This window comes from Thamnophis sirtalis, unplaced genomic scaffold (assembly GCF_051295495.1).
Source record: "Thamnophis sirtalis isolate CommonGarterSnake01/CBP01778 unplaced genomic scaffold, rThaSir2_p1.2 scaffold_2, whole genome shotgun sequence".
NCBI lineage: Eukaryota > Metazoa > Chordata > Lepidosauria > Squamata > Natricidae > Thamnophis > Thamnophis sirtalis.
The window spans coordinates 32,005,221-32,029,465 of record NW_028261382.1 but is presented as its reverse complement, the minus strand read 5'-3'; the positions used below and the strand labels follow the sequence as shown (position 1 = coordinate 32,029,465).

Below are 24,245 nucleotides of genomic sequence, written 5' to 3'. Positions count from 1 at the left end.
GAAAAGAGAGAAAGAGAGAGAGGAAGAGAGGGGGGGGGAGAGAGAGAGATGTTGAACTTGACGGAACCAGCCTATGAGATGAAGCTTCCAAAAGAACATTGCTGAACCAACAGGCTTCGAGAAGAAAACGACAATGAAAATAACAGCAAAACAGCCTGCAAGCAGGGCACCCACGGTGCCAACACTCGTCACAGGGAGTTGCAGCAAAGGATGCAAAATAACTAGCCCAATTAATGGCAGAGGCAGCTACCGAAGAGTCTTCTCCAGTAATTATGGACTTGGGTTTTTCAGGATGCAGTCAAGGGAAAGGGAAAGGTTCCCCGCGCACATCTGTGCTAGCAGTTCCTGACTCTAGAGGGCGGTGCTCATCTCCATTTCAAAGCCGAAGAGCTAGCGCTGTCCGAAGACGTCTCCGTGGTCATGTGGCCGGCATGACTCAACGCCAAAGGCGCACGGAACGCTGTTCCCTTCCCACCAAAGGTGGTTCCTATTTTTCTACTTGCATTTTTTAACGTGCTTTTGAACTGCTAGGTTGGCAGAAGCTGGGACAAGTCACGGGAGCTCCCTCCGTTATGTGGCGCTAGGGGTTCGAACCCTCGAACTGCTGACCTTTCCGATCAATAAGCTCAGTGTCTTAGCCACTGAGCCACCGCGTCCCGGAAGCAGCAGGGTTCTCCAAAATCCCTCTTTTAAAATAACCAAATGACAGAATTGGGAGGGTCACCCACTTTTTTTTTTTGTAATTTGCAATTTGGGGGAGGAGGAGAGCAGGTCTTGGCCACTGGTATGGAAGGCACAAAGAGGGCTGGACCTTTGTCAATAAAAGCAGAACTATCTGCGTTGGTGCTCTCTGAGCTTGGTGTTTCTTTCCTCCCCCCCCAGACGTTTCATTACCCAAGTAGGTAACATCATCAGTGCTAGAAGAGAGCAGGGTTTGCTTATTCCACTTACTAGCACCCCTTCCCTTTTAGCACTGATGATGTTACCCAGTTGGGAAATGAAATGTCGGCAAGGAAATTGCTAAGCTCATAGATGTTGTTGTTGTTGTTGTTGTTGTTGTTGTTGTTGTTGCTGCTGATGTCCTCCTCCTCCTCCTCCTCTCCCCTTCAAACCCCACTCCTTTCTAGAACTGATGTTGTTACATAGGTGACATGAAGCAATTGCAAGAAAACCACCAAGCATCAAGGACCCCACAGTCCTCCTCTTTCTCTCTTCAAACTCCATCCCCTTCTAGCACTGATGAGGTTACATAGTTGGGTAATGAAACGTCTGCAAGAAAACCATCAAGCTCAGAGAGCATTAAGGTCCCCACAGTCCTCCTTCTCCTCCTCCTCCCCCCATCCTCCTCCTCTCTGCAAACCCCACCCCCTTCTAGCACTGATGAGCTTACATAGTTGGGTAATGAAACGTCTGCAAGAAAACCATCAAGCTCAGAGAGAATTAAGGTCCCAACAGTCGTTGTCCTCCTCCTCCTCTTCCTCCTCTCTGCAAACCCCACCCCCTTCTAGTACTGATGAGGTTCCCTAGTTGGGCCATGGAACGTCTGCAAGAAAACCATCAAGCTCAGAGAACACTAAGAAACTGACACTCCTCCTCCTCCTCCTCCGTGCAAAATCCATCCCCTTCTAGCACTGATGACATTACCTAGTTGGGTCATGAAACATTGGCAAGGAAACATGAAGCTCAGAGAGCACCAAGGACCCCACAGTTCAACCCTGAGCTACAAATCTCCTCTTCTAACAGGCTTCCCGTAGAGAATTCCCGTGAGGTTCATTCTTCGGATTCCTTGGCTGCTGTTGTACATGAAATATTTACATCACATACTTCAAGTGGTCACCTTCTTCAAGCCGTCCTTCCCCCCCCCCACCTGTCGCTCATTCGCCTTCCTCCCCCATTAGTTGATTGATCCCAACTGATCGATACCCTCTCTTTTTGCTCTGACGGGCGCTCAAGGCAGCCAGCCGCATTTCAAACCTAGGCATAATATAAAAGGTTTGTCAGTGAGACTAAAATGAAGGATCGATACTTCGCCAAGAAGCTGCACTTTTAGAAACAGGGGAGTGGGGGTGGGGGAGAGAAAGAGGAAAGAGGGAGATAAAGAAAGAGGGAGTGAGAGAGGAAAAAGAGGGAGAGAGAAAGAAAGAGAGAGAGAGAGAAAAAAGAGAGAGGGGGAGTGAGAGAAAGAAAGAGGGAGGGAAAGAGAGAGAGAAAGAGAGAGGGAGGGAGAGAAAGAGGGTGAGAGTGAAGAGAGAGGCAAAAAGAGGGAGAGATAAAGAAAGAGGGAGTGAGGGAAAGAAAGAGAGGGAGTGAGGGAGAAGAAAAAAGAGGGAGAGAGGGAGAGAAAGAAAGAGGGAGTGAGAGAGAAAGAAAGAGGGAGTGAGAGAGAGAACAAGGAGAGAGAAAAAGAGGGAGAGAGGAAGAGTGGTAGAGAAAGAGAAAGAAAGGGAGTGAGAGAGAGAAAGAAAGAGGGAGAGGGAGAAAGAAAGAGGGAGAGAGGGAAAGAGAGAGAAAGAGGGAGGGAGAGAAAGAGGGAGGGAGAGTGAAGAGAGGCAAAAAGAGGGAGAGAGAAAAGAGGGAGAGAGGGAAAGAAAGAGAGAGAGAGGGAGTGGGAGAGAAGAAAAAAGAGGGTGAGAGGGAGAGAAAGAGGGAGTGAGAGAGAAAGAAAGAGGGAGAGAGGGAGTGAGAGAGAGAAAAAAGGGAGAGAAAGAGGGAGAGAGGAAGAGTGGTAGAGAAAAAGAAAGAAAGGGAGTGAGAGAGAGAAAGAAAGAGGGAGAGAGAAAGAGAGAAGATTGAGAGATGCTAAGGAAACTCCCTAAGGGGACTTCTAGTGGTGTAGAAGTTAGCACCCCTGCCCCCGTCCTAGGAAAATGAGATATTTTAGGAAATATTAAAAGGGCAGAATATTTCCCCTAAAAGGGAGGCAGAAACTCACCACCCACACCTTTGACAACGGACCATTAAGGCCAGAGCCAGACTATTCTACATAACAAAGATCTACCACCTTCAGGCAGAGCTATGGTAGGAATTGCCTAAAGCCCTTTCATTACATCATCACCCAGCAAGGCTCAACCAAGCCTTCAGAGTTACCCCTGCCTGACCCCATGGGAGTCTTGACAACCAATCAGAATACAAGCTCAAATTCAAAAGCCCAACAGAGGGCATGAAACCCAGGGCACTCTCAGCATCTCTGCCCTTTTAGCCCAGGATCTCAAACCGTGTGGTCCTGTCCACCATTAAACCATCTTTCCAAGCAGCCTCCATGAATCCAATGTCTTTCCCCGCAACTTGGAACTGGACCCAGAAGGCCGTTTCTTCCAACAGTGGCTCGGGAAAGCGGGCAAAAGAAGCTCATTTTCTGGAGGCGAGCCTCCAAACCGGAAGCCCACATTCACAAGCGCTCTCCTGCTATTCTTAATAACTAGCCCGTTTCACCAGAAGAGAAGGAGGAGGAACCTTGGCGAACCAGCTCTGAAAGCATTTTCAAGCTTTTAAAGGTTTTTAAAGGTTACCACCAACAATTGAGCCTTGGAAGCAACTGGCAACCAGGAACAGATTTCTATTACAATTCAGGCATGGTATAATCCCTTCTACCCTCGGGTGGTTAAGTGCTTAGCGGTTCACATCTCGCTCGGTTGCAACCGCTGGGAACTTTTCAAGGGTAGCCCCAGGTAGGCCAAGCCATTTAGAAGATCAGCTGTTCGGTTGATTTGCTTGAATAAACACCCCGAGCTGTCATTCTTAGCATTGTTCAAAATGGCAAAAAAGGGGGGGGGGAAACGAAACCCCAAAAACGAAAACCCAGTTGGAGAGCAAAGATTCCGCTCCAAGAATGCTCCAGATGTAAAGTAGGGTAGACTCGGAAGTCCTGCTAAGCCGTCGTAAAGGTTCGAAGTGGCGGCAGGGTTTGAAATTCAGCTGTTTCGGATAGGTTCTGGGGAACTGGTAGCGGAAATTTTGAGTAGTTCGGAGAACCGGCAAATACCACTTCTGGCTGGCCCCAGAGTGGGGAGGGAATGGAGATTTTGCAGTATCCTTCCCCTGAAGAGGGGTGGGAATGAGGATTTTGCAGTATCCTTCCCCTGAAGTGGGGTGGGAATGGGGATTTTGCAGCATCCTTCCCCTGGAGTGGGGAGGAAATGGAGATTTTGCACTATCCTTCCCCTGAAGTGGGGTGGGAATGGGGATTTTGCAGTATCCTTCCCCTGGATTGGGGAGCGAATGGAGATTTTGCAGTATCCTTCCCCTGGAGTGGGGTGGGAATGAGGATTTTGCAGTTTCCTTCCCCTGAAGTGGGGTGGGAATGGGGATTTTGCAGCATCCTTCCCCTGGAGTGGGGAGGAAATGGAGATTTTGCACTATCCTTCCCCTGAAGTGGGGTGGGAATGAGGATTTTGCAGTTTCCTTCCCCTGGATTGGGGAGCGAATGGAGATTTTGCAGTATCCTTCCCCTGGAGTGGGGTGGGAATGAGGATTTTGCAGTTTCCTTCCCCTTGAGTGGGGAAGGAATGGGGATTTTGCAGTATCCTTCCCCTGGAGTGTGGAGGGAATGGGGATTTTGCAGTATCCTTCCCCTGGAGTGGGGAGAGAATGGAGATTTTACAGTATCCTTCCCCTGGAGTGGGGAGGGAATGGGGGATTTTGCAGTTTCCTTCCCCTGATACTCCCACCAAGCCACACCCACAGAACCAGTAGTAAAAATATTTGTATGTCAGTATTGAGCGGCGGGTGTTCTGAGCCAGGGTTCCTTAGAAAGCAAGAAGCAAAGTCTTGGTACCGGCAAAACCTCTTTTTTTTTTACACGACTGTGAATTCCTTTCATTCACAAGTCAGCAAGACTTTAACAAATAGTCGTTCAGAGGAACGTTTATCCACATGCACTTTATCCCGCTGCCAGATAACTAGCTTTTAAACACAGGGCAAAGCAAAAATTGGCACAGAGTCTCTGATAATCACGAACAGAACTTTCCGGACCGAAGGAACAAATTGTTTCCTGCAAAAGCCCCCTCCCCATTCGTTCATCTTTTGTTTCCTCTGGGAGGGGCCAATCACCTCCAAGGTGTGGCTTTACTCCCAAGTCAACCCTGCTTTCTTAGTTGCTCTTGTCTTCTGGCAGCTCTGCGCATGCGCACACTGGGAACAGGCTCCAGCTGTTCCTCTGCCTCGCTGCTGTCTATCTCCCTCTCTGCCTCTGATGCAGAGCCCCCGTCTGAGCTTTCCTCAGCCCACAGGACTGGCCCTTGTTCCTCCCCAACCTCCTCACTGTCCGACTCTGCTGCCAGCTCCACTGGCTGCTGGCGGGCCACAACAGTGAAGAAGTGAGCCGTAACAAGCCAAAATACATATTTTTTTTCTTTTGCTGATGGAAAGCAAAGCGCCCTGGATAGTTTTTAAAAGACTTAGGAGTGGTGACCTCAAGATGTTGATCCGCCTCGCTGTCGGAATGAACGATGGGGAGGCTGCCTCTCCTTTCAAAATTTGTTTTGGCTACTTCCATTAAAAGAGGCATTCATCACATTGATTGGAGAGCCGAGTTAAACTGGTGTTCAGAATATATAAGCAGAAACCACCAGGCTCGGCAACTGTGAAATACGAGTTTAATATCTTGTAGCAGTAAATTTTTTCCCCTGGGCTAAGAATACTTTGAACTCTGGTGCTGGAGAAGACTCCTGCATTGAGTCCCTTGGACTGCAAGGCCATCCAACGGATCAGTCCTAGAGGAGATCAACCCTGGCTGCTCTTTAGAAGATCCTGAAGGTGAAACTCAAAGACTTTGGCCACCTGATGAGAAGGAAGAAGGACTCCCTGGAGAAGAGCCTCATGCTGGGAACAATGGAGGGCAAAAGAAGAAGGGGACAGCAGAAAAGGAGGTGGCTGGATGGAGTCACTGAAGCAGCTGGTGTGAGTTTAAATGGACTCCAGAGGATGGTAGAGGACAGGAAGGCCTGGAGGAATGTTGTCCAGGGGGTCGCAATGGATCAGACATGACTTCGCAATTAACAACAACAAAAACAAAAGAATTCACAGCTGGTAAACGAGAAAAGCACATTTTGTTACAGATGTTGACACTTCTTCCTCTTCCTCCTCCTCCTCCCCCTCCTCTTTTTCTCCTCCTCTTCCTCCTCCTTCTTATTCCTCCCCCTCCTCCCCCCTTCCTTCTAGCAACGATGATTCTACTTAGTTGGGTCATGAAACATTTGCAAGAAGATCACTAATGGACCGCACAGCACCATAAATCCCATCCACCTCCTCCTCCCCTCTCCGCAAACTCTACTCCCTTCTAGCCCTGATGATGTTACCTAGTTGGGTCATGAAATGTCTGCAAGAAAACCACCAAGCTCAGAGAGCACCAAGGACCCCAAGAATAATACCACGGGGTGTTTGCTTATAACTCGTCAAGAAACTCTGGAAGTTCCTTGGATCCTCATAAGATGAAAAAAAATTCAGTGGCTAAGACGCTGTGTTTGTCGGTCAGAAAGATCGGCAGTTCAGTGGTTCGAATCCCTAAAGCGAGCTCCCGAAGGAGACAGGGGGAGAGACAGAGAGAGAGAGAGAGAAAAGAAAGAGAGAGAGAAAGAGAGAGAGGGAGAAAGATAAAAAGAGAGAGGGAGAGAGAAAGAGAGAGGGAGAGAGAAATGAAGAGGGGGAGGGATTAAAAAGAGAAAGGGAGAGGGAGAAAGGGAGAAGGAGACAGGGCAGAGGTGGGTTCCTACCAGTTCCTACCAGTTCGGTAGAACCGGTTCGTCAAATCTACCAAACCGGTTAGAAGAGGTTCCACCAGTGGATCCGGAAAGCAGGCCACATCTACAGAAGAGGTCCCAAAATTTTTTGAAACCCACCACTGAGACAGAGAGAGAGAGACAGAGAGAGAGAGAAAAGAAAGAGAGGGGGGGGAGAAAGAGATAAAAAGAGAGAGGGAGAGAGAAAGAGAGAGAGAGAAGGGAGGGAGAGAAGCGGAGATAGGAAGATCTGAACCACAACTGTGCCTAAACATATTTGTCAAACAAGGTACAGATGAATTATATGGCCTCCTTAGGGGATGTGACACTTTCAGAAGCCAATAATTATAGGTTCTCTGTGGGCAAGAACCAATCAATCTCAGATCAATACACAGGAAGAGAAACAGAGGGAGGCGAGCAAAGGAAACCGAAGAGTCACGTGTACTTAAAACCTTCCTTATATCCAGGTTTGTGGGGAGGTTGAAGTGATCCAGATATCCTTAGATTCCAGTCCTCATCCTGGTTAGGCTGTCAGGATTAGCAAGTGTTGGGGGGCTAACATAAGTTGCCTGGGACAAAACAAATAAAACTCGTGGTTTGAAAGGGGAATTTTGAATTTATATATTGATCTGGAGGGCTCAATGGCTAAGATGCTGAGCTTGTCGATCAGAAAAATTGGCAGTTCGACGGTTCGATTGCCCTAGCGCCGCATAACGGAGTGAGCTCTCGTGACTTGTCCCGGCTTCTGCCAACCTAACAGTTCGAAAGCACGTAAAAAATGCAAGTAGAAAAATAGGAACCACCTTTGGTGGGAAGGGAACAGCGTTGCCTGCACCTTCAGCGTTGAGTCATGCCGGCCACATGACCATGGAGACATCTTCGGACAGCGCTGGCTCTTCGGCTTTGAAACGGAGATGAGCAGCGCCCCCTAGCATTGGGAACGACTAGCACAGATGTGCGAGGGGAACCTTGACCTTACCAAAGACCAGGCCAATTATTATTATTAATAATAACAATAATAATAAAAAAGCTCTCATAGAAAAAGCTGAATGGTTCTCCTGCTCTGGTTTGGGGTCCATGTCCTTGATCCACCTTGCTGCTGTGTCACCGCCTTCCTCCCCCTTAGCAATATAATTCCTGACGCCAGTTCTTGGATGCTGTTAGGTAGCGAATCCCAGCCAATCAAGAGAAGAAATGCAATGGTTTTGCAGTGCTCCGCAGCCAACCAGAGTTGGGAAAGTATCAGAGAGGGAAAAACATAGCAGATGGAGACTGTAGGGTAATCATTCTTGGGCCGCAGTCCTCCAGGGTCTGATTTTACAAGCATGTCTGTCCAGTTCTGGGAGAATCTTTCTCTCTCTCTTTTTAAAAAAAAGAAACTGCTGACTTGGGGAGGAAGGTTTTTGAAACTGCCAGCGTATGTTCTGGAATAACGATCTCGGCAAACCCTCGGGCTGCCTGTTTCAGCTAAACTTCAGGGTTAAACATCGGGCTCTTATTTTCTTTTTAGGGTGCCTGGATACTTGAAAAACATGGCCTAGGAAACTCAGGTTAAACAAGCACTGTCCTCCCTGAAGCCCTGGGTGGGAAAGATCTTGCAAGAGGTGGCCACTGTGTCCTCATTTGCAATCTTGCGGTTGGGGAGATTTATGCTGGAAGGCTTGAGAGCAAAGGGCTCTCTAATGGCACAGGGGACGTTTATTCCAAGGGGGGGGAGGAGAGGAGGTCCTGTCACTTAAAGATGGAGATTAGGATACAGATAGATTGAGAGATGATAGAGAATGGATGAATGGACAGATGGATGGATGAAAAATAGAAAGACAGGTAGAGAGAGTGGCAAACATAGGGATGGAAGATAGCTAGCTAGCTAGAATGGATAGAGATAGATAGATAGATATAGATAGATAGATAGATAGATAGATAGATAGATAGATAGAAAGATGGAAAGATAGATACGATAGATACGATAGATCAATAGATAGATAGAAACCATAGATACCATAGATAGATAGAAAGATAGATAGATATGATAGATACCATAGATACCATAGATAGATAGATTGATCGATAGATAGATAGATAGATAGTCAGAGATAGAACCATAGATAGATAGAAAGATAGATAGAAAGATAGATAGATAGATAGATACGATATATAGATAGATAGATAGATATGATATGATAGCTGACAGATAGACAGACTGACAGAGAGAAAAAATGGATAATTGGACAGATGGATGGATGAATGAGAAAGATAGCTAGAGATAGATAGATAGATAAATAGATAGATAGATAGATAGATAGATAGATAGATAGAAAGAAAGATAGATGAATGGATGGATGAAAGATAGAAAGACTGACAAACATGATGGAAAAAAGATAGCTAGATAGAGATAAATAGATGATAGATAGATAGATAGATAGATAGATAGAGATAGATAGAGAGATAGAGAGATGATAGCTAGCTAGCTAGACAGACAGACAGAGAAAGTGGATAATTGGACAGATGGATGGATGAATGAATGAGAAAGATAGCTAGATAGAGATAGATATGATAGCTAGCTAGACAGACAGATAGGCAGAAAGAAAGAAAGAAAGAAAATGGATAAATGGACAGGGATGGATGAAAGAGAAAGATAGCTTGAGAGATAGAGTGACACCTTATGGATGAAAGATAGATAGATAGATAGATAGATAGATAGATAGATAGATAGATAGATAGATAGATAGATAGATAGATAGATAGACAGATAGAAAGAAAGAAAGAAAGAAAGATAGATAGATAGATAGAAAGAAAGATAGATATAGATGAGAACTGCCCCTTTGAAAATATGCACCCTATAAGTAATTCTGTAACTGCAGTGCACAAAGTCCAGCATACAGCAGTGACTATGTTCTATAGCTAAGTGCCTAAACACGTTGGATTTTTGCCTTATTTCTTTTTCCAAGCTATATTTGACCTATTCAATCTGCAAAGTCTGCCTTCAAGTATGTTATAATGCTTGTTGAAATTTCAGAGATTTTGAAATCAGGGCAGGGAAAAGCCAACAGAGAGTCCACCCTGATCAAAGCTGACGTTTAAGGACATGATATCTCCATTAATAAGGAAGCGGGATTGTGCATGCAAATGAATCCCCTTGATAGAGATGTAGTAAATTTGCATAATTAGTGCTAAATAAATCGGGCTCTTCTTGTGGAAGATGTTGTAGCAGGATAAATGCGTTGCTGGGAATGTAAGAGATTTCTAAAAAGGTAAAAGTTCCCATCGCACGTATGTGCTAGTTGTTCCTGACTCTAGGGGGCGGTGCTCATCTCCGTTTCAAAGCCAAAGAGCCAGCGCTGTCCAAAGACGTCTCCGTGGTCATGTGGCCGGCATGACTCAACGCCGAAGGCGCACGGAACGCTGTTCCCTTCCCATCAAAGGTGGTACCTATTTTTCTACTTGCATTTTTTACGTGCTTTCGAACTGCTAGGTTGGCAGAAGCTGGGACAAGTCATGGGAGCTCACTCATTTACGTGGCACTGGGGATTCGAACCACCGAACTGCTGACCTTTCTGATCGACAAGCCCAGCATCTTAGCCACTGAGTCACCACATCCCTGAAGACATTTCTAGAGAACAGATAATTTCTAGAAAGATAGGTAGATAAATGTAAACAGAACAATTAATCAGCAGAACAACTTGCCTCCAGAAGTTGTGCTCCATCACTGGAGGTTTTCAAGAAGAGACTGGACAGCCATTTGTCCAGAATGGTATGAGGTTTCCTGCTTGAACAGGGGGTTGGACTAGAAGACCTCCATGATCCCTCAACCTCTGTTCTTCTTCATCCCAACTACCATAATGGGCTTATTTACTTTGGCCACTACCTCAGCGAGCGAGGAAAATCTCATTTGAGCCTTATTAGATGCAAAAGGAAATTAGTAATCAAAAAGACCAACACTTAGCAGAAGTAGAATTAGGTTGACATTGGTGGATTGGTAAGGAGCTGAGCTCTTTCAAAGATTTGGCATAGAGAGATTCATTTCTTCTAGTTTAAGAACATAAGGACTAGTGGGTGTGATCTATGCACCAGTGGTGGGATTCCAATTTTTTTTACTACCGGTTCTGTGGGTGTGGCTTGGTGGGCATGGCATGGCATGGTGGGCGTGGCAGGGGAAGGATACTGTAAAATCCCCATTCCCTCCCCACTCCAGGGGAAGGTTACTGCATAATCCCCGTTCCCTATCCATCAACTGGGACTCGGGAGGCAGAGAATAGATGGGGACGGGGCCAGCCAGAGGTGGTATTTGCTGGTTCTCCGAACTACTCAAAATTTCCGCTACTGGTTCTCCAGAACTGGTCAGAACCTGCTGAATACCACCTCTGACGCACCCCCATAATAAGACATCCTTTAGCCTCATGAAATCATCCCATATTAAGTGGGGTGTCCGGAGCCAGTAAATGCTGCTGGACAGTGGTGGGTTGGCAACTTTTTCACTACTGGTTTGGGCTCACTTTCCAGGTGGGTGGGCGCAGCCTCCTGCCACCACTACTACCGATTCTGCCGAACTGGGCCGAACTGGGAGTGACCCACCACTGGTGCTGGATGCTGAATTGTTTTTCAGACAGACAAATGGCTATCCAACATCTTAAAGACTTCCAGTGTTGGGGCATTCACAACTTCTGGAGGCAAGTTGTTCCACTGGTTAATTGTTCTCACTGTCAGGAAATTTATCCTCAGTTCTAAGTTGGTTCTCTCCTTGATTAGTTTCCACCCATTGCTTCTTGTCCTGCCCTCAGGTGCTTTGGAGAATAGCTTGACTCCCTCTTCTTTGGGGCAACCCCTGAGATATTGGAAGACTGCTATCATGTCTCCCCTGGTCCTTCTTTTCATTAAACTAGACATACCCAGTTCCTGCAACCGTTCTTCATATGCTTTAGCCTCCAGTCCCCTAATCATCTTTGTTGCTCTTCTCTGCACTCTTTCTAGAGTCTCCACATTTTTTCTACATCGTGGCGACCAAAACTGAATGCAGTATTCCAAGTGTTTGTTTCTTCCAGCAAGCCAGCATCAACTGAGTTGGTTCAACATTATGCAGGGGAATACAATCCATGGTTTACAAACTACAAAGGCTGATCTTGTACAAAAATGCCAAGGCCAACAAACCACATAAAGGCTTCCTTAAATATGTAGACTCAACTACAGAGAAGGGTGTGGATGGAATGGCTCACAACTACACCAATTTATCCAAAGAAAGATATCTTTGGTTCTCTCCTAAGTCTTCCATTCTCCAGTTCTGCCGTTACAACAGCGAGAAAGCCTTCTCTTTGTGCTCTGCACAATTTTATAAACTATTAGGATATTTTATCTCCCTCTTTAAAGAAGCTTTCCGTTTTCTATATATATATATAGCCACTGTTTTAACAAGGCTGGGAAGAAACTAGATTAAAACTGAGGACGTTAATGGCTTCTTTTCAAGGACAATTTCTGAATTGGGAAGCCTATTCTAACATTTACATCTGGTTTCTTCTACTGGGAGCTGTAGAATGCTCTAATAATTTCTCATTGGAGGGAGAGGGAGGGAGAGAGAGAAAGAGAGAGAGAGAGAGAGAAAGAAAGAGAGAGAAAGAAAGAGAGAGAGAGAAAGAGAGAGAGAGAAAGAGAGAGAGAGAGAGAGAGAGAGAGAGAGAGAGGAGTGCAATTACTTTACTCAGTTTTATGGTTTTCAAAATAAACAATGAGAGCTTCTCGGAAAATCGTATTTTAAAAAGATGAAAAAAAGAAGGTTCAACCAATTTGACATCACCTTTGTCAGTTCAATTTATTGACATTAAAGAGAAGGAAGGAGAGAGAGATGAGGAGGAAGGAAGGGTCAGAGAAGGAAGGGAGAGTCAAGGAAGGGAGGGAGAGAGGGAGGGAGGGAAGGAAGGGAGAGAGATGTGAAGAGGAAGGAAAGAAAGAAGGAAGGAAAGGAGAGAGACATATGTGAGAAGGGAGGAAGGACAGAAGGAAGGAAGGGAGAGAGACAGATGTGAGGAAGAAGGAAAGAAGGAAGGAAGGAGAGAAGGGAGAGAGACAGATGTGAGGAAGAAGGAAAGAAGGAAGGAGGGAAGGGAGGGAGGAAGGGAGGGAGACAGATGTGAGGAGGAAGGAAGGAAGAAAAGAGGGAAGGAAGGTAATAGTGACAGATGTGAGGAGGAAGGAAGGAAGGGAAAGACAAATGTGAAGAGGAAGGCAGGAAGGAAATATTTGCGACTCTTCATGGGAGATGGGACTCAGCTACAGTAAGTGGCAATTTTAAACAATCTTTGATTTTGTAAACCAGATACGTCCCTGATTAATACTCGGATCAGAGATCACCAGAAAGACTTATGGCTCTAGGCCAAGCTCAGAACTAAGAAACAAAACGAGAACATTCTGGGGGGAAAAAAGATACATCAATTCCACTCGTTGCAAAGGAAACGACTAAGGGACGTGTTTCTTGATTCCCCAGGATTTGAACTCAGTTCAAAGAAAGATATATCTACTTTCCGTCCGTTAGCAAGAATGGAAAACTTCTGGTGAGAGAGAACCATCTGTCCTGAATCCTTGTTCTATTCCCAGGAAGGATTCGGATGCCAGATATTTGAACAAAGGGTCAGGAAATTAAAAAAAAAATAATAATTTCTTTTTTCCCCCTACAAAAAAATAAAAAAAAATAGACCCCGGGGCTGATTCAATTACTTAGCAAAAATTGATGAAAGAACATATGCTCTGCGATATACCGATCGGGCTTGCCAAGTATTTTACATAAACGCTAATTGGCAAAAAAAAAAAAAACCACCTCAACTCTACAGAGGAAAAAGCCAATGTAATTATTGCTAGGTTCAGCACCAAGTGAAGTTGGGCCTGGAAACATGAGGACAAATGACTCAAGATTATCCTGAGAATTCATTCCTGCGCCTTTCCATCATGCCTGGCCATCCATTACGTCTTTTTTTTCCATCTTGACGGTAAGGGATTTTCATACCAGCATTGCTGCAAAATGTGGGATTTTTTTTTTCCTATTAAACCTCCTGTCCTGCCTCTTGAGATAACGGAAATTGCTCTCCTCGCCTGGAATTAATACTTCTATCACTTCTGTACATCTGACTAAGGAAGGAATCACACACTTTGCTTCGCACCTTCTCAAGCAATTTGCCCGAGCCACTAGAGTCAGCGTTCCAAATAGCATCCAAAAGTAAATCAGAATCCAAGGCAAAGCATTGTTCAAAGTTCCAATTGATTAAGAGAGGCATGTTGGCACATGTGGGAAAACCCTGAATCTGAAAGCTTCCCGGTTTTCCCCACCCAGTTGAAAGTTCAAGATCTTGCCCCCCCCCCCACACCCACAAGTCCATCACATGGTCCAATCTCCCACTGCCATGCTGGCAGCTTCCACCCATCCAGTTCCGGTCAGGTGCAGAGGTGCAGAGACAAAGGATGACCTTGGCTTTCTAGAAAGAATGTTGTTATGGCTACATAGCATCTAACTTCGTACAATCCCATTTTCCCACCATAGAAAATGCATAGCAGAATAATAGAAAGTGTGGCAACCAAAGATCCAAAAGGAAAGATGGCTGCAGGCCGGACAACCAGCTGCCACCAGAACACCTCAACGTACAACTGCTCGTTTAGTGACCATTCAAAGTTATGAGGGTACCGGGAAAAAAGGGACGCAGGGCCCGTTTTTCACAGTTGTGACCTCTGCAGCATCCCCACTGTCACACAATCAAAAATTCAGACACTTAGCCACTGACTCATATTTAGACGGTCACCATGTCTCCCAAAGGTCCCAGCCACGATCCCCTTTCGCGACCTTCTGATGCGCAAAGTCGATGGGGAAGCCCGTTTCACTTAACGACCGGGTTCCTAACTTATCACCTGCAGCGATTCACTTTAACAACTGTGGCAAGGGAAGGTTGCGAAACGGGGCAAAGCTCACTTAACCAATGTCTCACTGAACAGCATAAATTTTGTGGTTGTAAGTCGAGGACTGCCTGGGTTGTAAAGTCAGGTGAACGGTGGAGAATTCTGATTTCTATCAATGTAAATTCCCCCCCCCCCCCCGTTTTGATTCCTTCCTTGCAATTTTGATCTGGAACGAACTGTTCCCACTCTACCAGCAAAGGGAGGCAGGTGGGCAGTGGGTTGACTAGAAGACCTTTAGTGGCCCTTTTGCTCCTGTGATTTTATGATTCTACCATGCTAGGAGCTGAGGTAGAATTGGTGGGCTCTGCATTTCTTCCTCAGAGTTTTACATTTTGACTGGAACTACATTTTGATTGGAACTGCCAGAAATGGACAGATGTACTAAAAATTGACTGGTTTGACAGATCCATCAAAACTGATTGGATTCATGCAATGTATTGTATTATCTCCATCCATCTCTCTCTCTCTCTCTCTCTCTCTCTTTCTCTCCCTCCCTCCCTCCCTCCCTCCCTCTCTCTCTCTCTCTCTCTCTCTCACACACACACACACACACACCACACACACGTATTTTCTTCACCACCCCTAGTTTGGTTTAGTGAAAAAGTCCCTTAATCGCTCTTTTTCAGAAGGGAAATTTAATCCCCTTTAATCTAGATCTGCTCTCTGGGCTCCAGGGTGGCTTCCTAGATTGACGAGAAGGTTCAAGTGAAAACCTAGAAGGGTGAGACTTAGAAGACCCGCAAGACACTGAGTGAGTCTTAACTTGGGGGAGGCTTTCTGATTGCCCATTGAAATTGTTTGTGGGTTTTCTGTATTTGAGAAAGAAGAAGAAGAAGAAGAAGAAGAAGAAGAAGAAGAAGAAGAAGAAGAGGAGGAGGAGGAGGAGGAGGAGGAGGAGGAGGAGGAGAGGAGGAGGAGGAGGAATGCTTTTTGTAGACATTTCATTACCAAATTAGGTAGTGTCATCAGTGTTAGAAAGGGGGGATTTGTGGAGTAGAAGAGGAGGAAGAAGAGGAGGAGAAGGAAAAGAAGAAGAAGAAAAAGAAGAGGAAGAGGAAGAGGAAGAAGAGGAGGAGGGGGGAGGGGGAAAGAATGCTTTTTTGTAGACTTTTCATTACCAAACTAAGTAGTGTCATCAGTGCTAGAAAGGGGGGTTGTGTAGAGGAGGAGGGGGGAGGAGGAGAAAAGAGGAGGAAAACAAGAAGATGGAGAAAGAGGGGGGAGAAGAAGGAGGAGGAGGAGGGGTCTGCTTGAATGAGAAAAAAATCTTTCTTGTAGATGTTTCATTACCAAACTAGGTAGTGTCATCAGTGCTAGAAAGGGGAGATTTGTGGAGTAGAAGAGGAGGAAGAAGAGGAGAAGAAGGAGAATGAGGAGGAGGAGAAGAAGAAGAAGAAGGAAGAAGAAGAAGAAGAAGAGGAGGAGGAGGAGGAGGAGGAGGAGGAGGAGGAGGAGGAGGAGGAGGAAGAAGAATGCATTTACAGACCACATCAAGCCTGGACTAGAAGACCTTCAAGCGGCTGGATTAACACAGCCTTTACCAAAAGATGTTCCAAGCCCACCTTTCCATTATAAGCCGTAACTTTCAAACAATATTTGCAATCCTAGGTCATATGCAAAATGCAAATCCTAAGAAGTATCAACAAGCATCTGCCTGAACACGTCTAAGGACTTCAGAAGTAAAAACAACTCTGCAGCTTTCTTGGTTGGCAAATCAAATTTCCCCATAATGTGTGAAAAGACCTTAATGAATAGGTAAGATTGTTTGTATAGGAATTCTTTTTTTTACATCTTACCTTTCCCATCCTCCCCAAAATCTAAGCTTGCCAGCTTTAAAAAAACAACCACGATTAGATTAAAATTAGCTGCACTATTATCATTGGATACTAACAGTAGGTAAATAGTCTGCGTTTCGCCCTTACTACCGACCAACAAAATGTTAGATTCATTCCTGAATCACAGTTGATAGAGAGACATCAGATCTTTCCATTGAGGAAAGTGCCTTAAAAATAGCAAACACACTACTCCAATTTATGTCCTAACATCTAAGAAACAAACACAAGGAAGCCTCAGTGTGAGGTTTTCCAATGCCCTTTTGCATCACCGATCTCTAAAAACAGACCTTACCAGCAAGGAAATTGGGAGGTGGGAGCAGAAACATATTATTTAGAATATAAATGTTAGTGGTCAGAGTACCTTGGAAGTATATATATATATATTTAAAGCTAGCCTGTCCTTAGGTTAGATTCAATGTTTCTCTGGAGGAAAGAGATCTTTCATTCAAGTTCCTAGCACTGAATTCTCTCAGGCAAGCCAGCTTCCAAATAAGAGACCATGATTCGCAGACAACTAAGCCAACTCCTAGTCAATGCTTGGAGAAGTCAGGGGAAACCTAACTCACTCACTAGACATCCAAGGAGAATATTTTGGTGCTCAGGGTTGAAATGTGGGCTACTTGGCGTGCTTTGAGCTTGGATGTTTTCTTGAAGACATTTCATTACCCAACTAGGTAACATCATCCGTGCTAGTTGTCACACCTGGAAGCCATCTTTTACCTCTTGGACTTCAGGCCTGCCACGTTTTCTACTGTGGGAAAATGGGAGGGGGGGTATTTATTTTACAAAGTGTGGGTGATACGTAGCCATAACAACATTCTTTCTCAAGGTCAATGGCCCTGCAGCTGCTATGAGGTGGCTGGGAGGCATCTCCAGTTGGGGCGGTGCATTGATTGGATCACGGGATGGACATGTGGGTGCTGGGCAGGGACTTGAACTTTCTTTTGGGTGGGGAGAACCTAGAAAGTTTCAGATCTGGCTTTTCCCAGATGTGGCAATAGGACATCTCTAATAAAATAGAACTTTGAGAAACTCAAGCCTCGCAGTCTTCTTTCGTTGGGGGTGTTACTTGAAACCCTGGCATTAGTAACATCTAGAAGTAACACCAGAGTGCACCAAGGACCCCACAGTCCTCCTCTACACCTCCTCGTCTTCTCTGCAAGCCCCTCTCCCTTCTAGCACTTGATGATACCTAGTTTGGGAAACAAAACACTTGCAAGAAAGCAACCAAGCTCAGAGAGCACCAAGGTCTCCTCACTTGGTGAACACTTGGTTGGAGAAAGCAGACCAAGAGTTTTGGGCAATTGGGCGCACTCTGTACTTGTTGACCCATCACCTCTCATTCCGGAAGATTCTGGCACCCGGGATGGAATATATATATATTTTTGGCCAAGCTCTCCTTAGTCTTAACCACTACAATTTTCTCTGCTTCGGTTAAGAGGGCACTCCAACCAGGGAGGAAAAAAATACAATACTTAGAACCAAGGCCAACAAAACATTGCAACTTGGGAATGGCATGCATGGGCACAGGGGAAAGGTTGACATTATGAGTTGGGAATGGCATGCATGGGCACGGGGAAAAGGTTGAGTTGCAACTTGGGAATGGCAAGGGCACAGGAGAAATGTTGACATTATGAGTTGGGAATGGCATGCATGGGCATAGAGGAAAGGTTGAGTTGCAAGTTGGGAATGCATGCATGGGCACAGGGGGAAGGTTGATGTTGTGAGTTGGGAATGGCATGCATGGGCACGGGGGAAAGGTTGACATTGTGAGTTGGGAATGGCATGCATGGACACAGGGGAAATGTTGATGTAGTGAGTTGGGAATGGCATGCATGGGCACGGGGGAAAGGTTGACATTGTGAGTTGGGAATGGCATGCATTGGCACAAGGGAAAGGTTGACGTTGCAACTTGGGAATGGCATGCATGGACACAGGGGAAATGTTGATGTAGTGAGTTGGGAATGGCATGCATGGGCACGGGGAAAAGGTTGAGTTGCAAGTTGGGAATGGCATGCATGGGCACAGGGGAAAGGTGGTTGTTGGTGGGTTTGGCCTCCCCCCTCCTCACCTTGACAGCTTCGGCATGGGTCACCTTGTCCAGCGGCTTGTCGTTGACCTTTAAGATCCGGTCCCCTACCCGAAGGCCCTCTTTATCTGCCAAGGAGCCCGGCTCCACCAGGGAGACGTAGATGCCCACGCCGTGCTCAGCGCCCCCTCGGATGCTGAACCCCAATCCTTCTTGAGCTTTCTGCCTCTTGAGGGCCACCTGCCTGACCTCCCCTCGCACCTCCTCCAAGCCAACCGCCGAGTCCCCGGGAGCTGTCCCGTCCGCGGTGGTGCTGAATTCTTGCCCAAGCTTGCCGGAGGAGGAGGAGGAGGAAGAGGGAGGCCAGCAACGAGCAGCCGCCGGGGTGGGAGAGGGAAAGCGGGCGGAGGAAGCCGCGCCGGCCGGAGGGAGGACTCTGCTAGACCCGGCCCCGTCGTACCCTGTCCCGGCGGCGGCCAAGAAGTCCGCCTTTAAGTAGAGCCCCTCCGAGGTGTACTGGTCGAAGAGGAGCTGGTCCGAGCGCGGGATGACCAGGCGCAACATGGGCAGAAGCTGCCTCTTCTCCGGGCCGTCCAGCAAAACTTGGAGCGTCTGCACCAAATCGTAGACATTCCGCCGGCAGTGATAGACGTTCAGGCAATGGATGAACTGCTCCCGCTCGCCTTCGCTCAGCAGCAGGTTGAGAGCCGCGTGGAGCTTCCGCACGTTGGCCGACAGCAGCCGGATGCCGGGTCCGGGCCCCCCGCTCCTGAAGCCGGCCTGTCCTGCGGCCCCCTTGGCCGCTCCGTCGAAGGAAGGCGAGGAAGAAGCGCTGGAGGCGCGCGAGCCCACCGACAGGCGGTCCAAGTCTGCGTTCATCGCCTCGGGCCAGAGAGAAAGAGAGACGGATGCTGGGGCGGTCGTTGGGGAGCTGGGCATCGGAAGGCAGCCGGACGTCGGGGCCGTTCACTTGGGGGGCTCCCTTCTCCTCGGCGGCCCCCTTGGCTGGAAAGGCGGAGGAGGCATGGGGGGGAAAGCAGAGCAAGGAGTCGCCCGGTGGGTCGGCGGAGGGGCAAGCGCGCTCCGGAGAAGGCGTAGGAGGCGATCCTGGCCGGCGTCGCTTCTTCCCCTGCGGCGGCTTGTTCTTTGCAAGGCGAGGACGGAAAAAGAGAGAGGGGGGAAGGAGGGAGGGAGGGAGGGAGGGAGGGAGAGACAGAGACAGAGACAGAAGAGAGATAAAAGGAAACAAGAGAGAGAGGCTGAGGGAGGAAGGGGAGAGAGAGAAGAGAGAGACAGACAGAAGAGAGAGAAATAGAAATAGGAGAGAGGGAGGGAGGAAGAGAGTAGAAAGAGAGACAGGAGACAGGGAGAGACAGAAGAGAGAAAGAGAAACAGAAGAGAGAGAGGGAGAGGAGAGAGAGAGACTCAGAGAGAGAGAGAGAAGAGAGAGAAAGAGAAACAGAAGAGAGAGAGAGAGGGAGGGAGAGCAGAGTCAGAGAGAGGAGAGAGACAGAAGAGAGAGAAAGAGAAACAGAAGGGAGAGAGAAGGAGGGAGAGAGAGGAGAAAGAGAAACAGAAGAGAGAAAGAGAGGAGAGAAAGAGGAGAGAGAGAGAGACTGAGAGAGAGGGGGAGAGAGGAGAGACAGTGGGACAGAAGAGAGAGAGAGAGGCAGAGAGGGAGAGAGAAAGAGAAACAGAAGAGAGCGAGAGGAGAGAGAGAGAGGGGGGGAGAAAGAAGAGAGAGAATGAGAAACGGAAGAGGGAGGGAAGATAGAGAGAGAGAGAGAGAAGAAAGAGAGAGTTCAGAGGTGGATCAGCCCCGCGTGGAGGATGGGATCCGTGGCCGAGTCCGCGGCGGCCGGCTGGCCTCTCTGCCTTCCGCCGAGCGCACGCATCGCCAAGCTCCCAAACTCCCTGGCGCCTCCTGCTTGGCACCCCTCCGCTTCGCCCAAAGAGCAACAACCACACCGAGTCTCCTCAATTGCCCCCTCACCCCCCCTTTTTTGCAAAGCTTTGCCCTGCGTGTTTTTCCTTTGCCTTCTTCAAATGGTGTTAACAATAAGCAGCGCCTCGCCCGAGCTTGCCCAAAAAAACCACCCCCAACCTCTCGCTCTGCAGACGCGGCGCCTCCTGGCTCTTCCCAGCCCCGACTTTCCCCAACTGTTGAGCGGCCCTTCGCCCTGCCCGAGCTGCCAGCCTGGCGGCACCAACCTCTTGGCAGACACCTGCTCAGGAAGTGACGCGCCTGCCGGTTGCCAAGAGACCGACTGATACAGTCCGGGCTCGCCAGAAGGGAAGGTGCGCTTGAGCCAACGTGGTGCAGTCCGGCAAAACTTCAGCCAGCAGGTGGCTTCTCTTGGGAAGGGCACTGATGTTGTTGCCTAGTTTGGGCCATGAAACGTCTGCCGGGAAAGCACCAGGCTCAGAGAGTGCCAAGGACCCCCAGTCCTCCCCCTCCCTGCCCTCTGTGCAAACCCAACTCCCTTCTAGCACTGATGATGTTCCCTAGTTTGGCCCTGAAATGTCTGGAAAAAAATAACCAAATTCAGAGGACACCAAGGACCCCACAATCCTCCTCCTCCCCCCTCCCAAATATCCTCCTCCTCCTTGCAAGCCCTACTCCCTTCTAACACTGATGATGTTCCCTAGTTGGGTCCTGAAACATCTGGAAAAAAATAAGCAAATTCAGAGGGCACCAAGGACCCCACAGTCTTCCCCCCCACAACATCTTCCTACTCAATGCAAACCCTACTCTCTCCTAGCACTGATGATGTTCCCTAGTTGGGTCCTGAAACGTCTGGAAAAAAATAAGCAAATTCAGAGGGCACCAAGGACCCCATAGTCCTCCTCCTCCTTCCCCCCCAAACATACTCCTCCTCCTTGCAAACCCCACTCCCTTCTAACACTGATGGTGTTCCCTAGTTTGTGTCTGAAACGTTTGGAAAAAAAATAACCAAATTCAGAGGGCACCAAGGACCCCACAGTCCTCCTCCTCTTCCTCCCCCCCCAAACATCCTCCTACTCCTTGCAAACCCCACTCCCTTCTATAAACAACACCTGCATTATGGCCACAATACGTTTCCGATCCTCCTCCTCTTTGGGATAGCACTTTGTGCATGCTCTCTGCTGCTCATGAACCAAACCGGAGACCTGGCATGTTCAAAACCAAGTTCTATTTAATTAAAGTGGGAAAACGGCTAGTCGCCAACAATTAAAAAAAAAAAAAAAAAAAAGCTCCAGAGGAAGCAAAAATTCCTTTCTTGGCCAAATATCAAAGGAATGGCTCTCCTTAAAGGAAGGGTTAATTGTATGCAGAGGACGCTAATCTCCTTTGAAGGCTGCTTAGCTATGGCTGCCTAATTATCCCTCCCAATAAAAATGTATTTATGGCTCTCTCCCTCTCCCTCCCTCTCTCTTTCTCTCTCTCTAATGCAGTCAATTAACTCAGAGCTTGCCAAACTGATAGGACATGTTAAGAGCTGTTCATAAAAGCCAAGAGAAGTTTTGCAGGAACTCCTCAACCTACAACCGCAATGAGCCCACAATTTCTGTTGTTAAGTGAGACAATGGTGTTCTGACCGAGGATTCCTGAGAGCCTGAAGCAAACTCCTGGTCACAACAAAAAAAAACCTTTTATGAATTGGCTGTGGATTCTGCTCATTCACATCCAGCAAAGTCTTTCAAAGGAGGATTTACAGTCACAAACCTTATCTGGCTTGGAGAGCTGCCAGGCAATGTTCCCTCTAATTTTTTTTCAGTGTGAGCGGAAAAGTACAGTGTGTGAGCGGCACAGTTTCATGCCTGAGCACCTAAGAGAGCCACAGTTTGAACTGCTGTCGCGTCTGCTGGACATTTGCGCAACATTCCAAGCGTCAAGCGCCAATTGCGAGCGAGGTTTGAACCCGATGAATGCCAGGCATGAAAAGTGCCACTCAAACACTATACTTTTCCGCTCACCCTGGGAAAAAAAAGGCTCTCTGCTCAGCTTTTACATTGTTAGATTGGCTAGAGAGAGACATGGCACCAACAGGGTCCTGGGTCCTGGCATTTTGCAGGCAACCTGTCCTCTCACATTCCTTTGGAATGCAACCCATCACGTGTGAATTAGATTTTGCCAATTATCCTATTAAAAGATAATGCTATTATTCTAAAATACGACTAACTCAATATTAAAAACTGTAAATATTTGATGCTGATAAATAATAGCAGTAATTGTTATTTAGTATGAGTAAAATCAGTATTGATATATCAATATAATATCTATCAAAATTGACAATAAACACTAAAATAACAATACAAATATATAATGTGAAATATAAATGTAATAAATATAATATATAAATGCAACATAAATGTAATAAAATAATTTATCATGAAATTCTCCCCCTTTAAAGTAGTAAGATCAATTAAATAGTCTAGCAAGTTTGGACAATATGCTATATGTTATGTTACGTAAGAATATATATACCTCAGAGTCAGATACAACATCCACATCATTTCCAACTGAGTCAATAAAATCATATGCCATGCCAAAACTATTTTAAATAAAGATATGAAATTAATCAAGTATTGCATTTATTTTTCAAAATGAATGTACATTTTTTATTATTTAAGTTTTGTACCCTATCTTTTCTAACGTTAACTTTAAAAAGATGTTACATCAGACTACAATACAAGTAATTAAATGAAGACTAAAATAAGTGTTTTGGCATATTGAGCTTTTTATATTTCTTTCTAATATTTCTTCCTTAGTTGAGAACTTCCTCCTCAGCTTACTTACGCATTAACTGTTTGTTGCTTTTATGGTTTATTCATTCACTGCTCCATCTTCAGTTTTTTTCACAGGGGGAGGGCTTCCTTCCTTCCTTCCCTCCCTCCACTCCTTTGGCCACCAATTTTGATCCAATTCTCTCTCTCTCTCTCTCTCTCTCTCTCTCTCTCTCACACACACACACACACACACACACACACACACACACACACACACAGTTATTTGGGGGGGGTTGAATTACTCCGCCTCACTGCGCAAAGTCGGCTCAGCATGTGTTCGGCCCCCACTTACGCCGAATCAAATCCGCGGCCGGCGGGACCAAGGCAGGGGTTGCATTTCAAAGCCGCCAGTCCTCTTGCTTCTTCTCCTTCACCAGCAAAGCTCCCGCTGGCTTCCCGGCCCATGGCTTTGGCGTTTCTCCCTCCACGCGGAGCCCCTGAGCTGGCTCCCGCGTTATCCCTCCCCCTTCCTCCTCTGCCGTGCTTTTGAGGCCGCGGGAGCTAGTAGGAAAGCGGCCGAGCCCTCCGCCGCTTTCCTACTAGCTCCCGCGGCCTCAAAAGCACGGCAGAGGAGGAAGGGGGAGGGATAACGCGGGAGCCAGCTCAGGGGCTCCGCGTGGAGGGAGAAACGCCAAAGCCATGGGCCGGGAAGCCAGCGGGAGCTTTGCTGGTGAAGGAGAAGAACTGGCGGCTCATCAAAACAAGACTGGGGAGGTCCTTTACGGGAGGCCAGTTCTAGCTGCCTGCAAAGGACTTCCCCACGTTTGCTTTGGTAAAAATCTCTGCGCGGAAGTTAGAAACTTCTGCGCGGGGATTTCTTTCCATGTGCGCGGCCGCGCACGCGCGCACCTTAGAGGGAACAGTGCTGCCAGGCCGAGATCTGCAAAACTTGGCAAGGAGTCTCAGAGAGTCACGAACCAATGAAGCGAACAAATGGTCTCCTGCAAACTCCACTCCCCTTTCGCT

At 47.1% G+C, this 24,245-nt stretch overlaps 1 protein-coding gene across 1 annotated transcript in view; it reads right to left on the bottom strand.

Annotated features, from left to right (window-relative positions):
- WHRN (whirlin) overlaps positions 1-19,667 on the bottom strand; it is a 100,371-nt gene extending 80,704 nt beyond the window's left edge. Inside the window, exon 1 of the mRNA XM_087704657.1 lies at positions 18,552-19,667. Within this exon, the coding sequence (XP_087560783.1) occupies positions 18,552-19,448 (897 nt within the window). The 5' untranslated portion in view covers positions 19,449-19,667. The remainder of the gene's footprint in view (positions 1-18,551) is intronic.
- Positions 19,668-24,245: the final 4,578 nt, after the last annotated feature.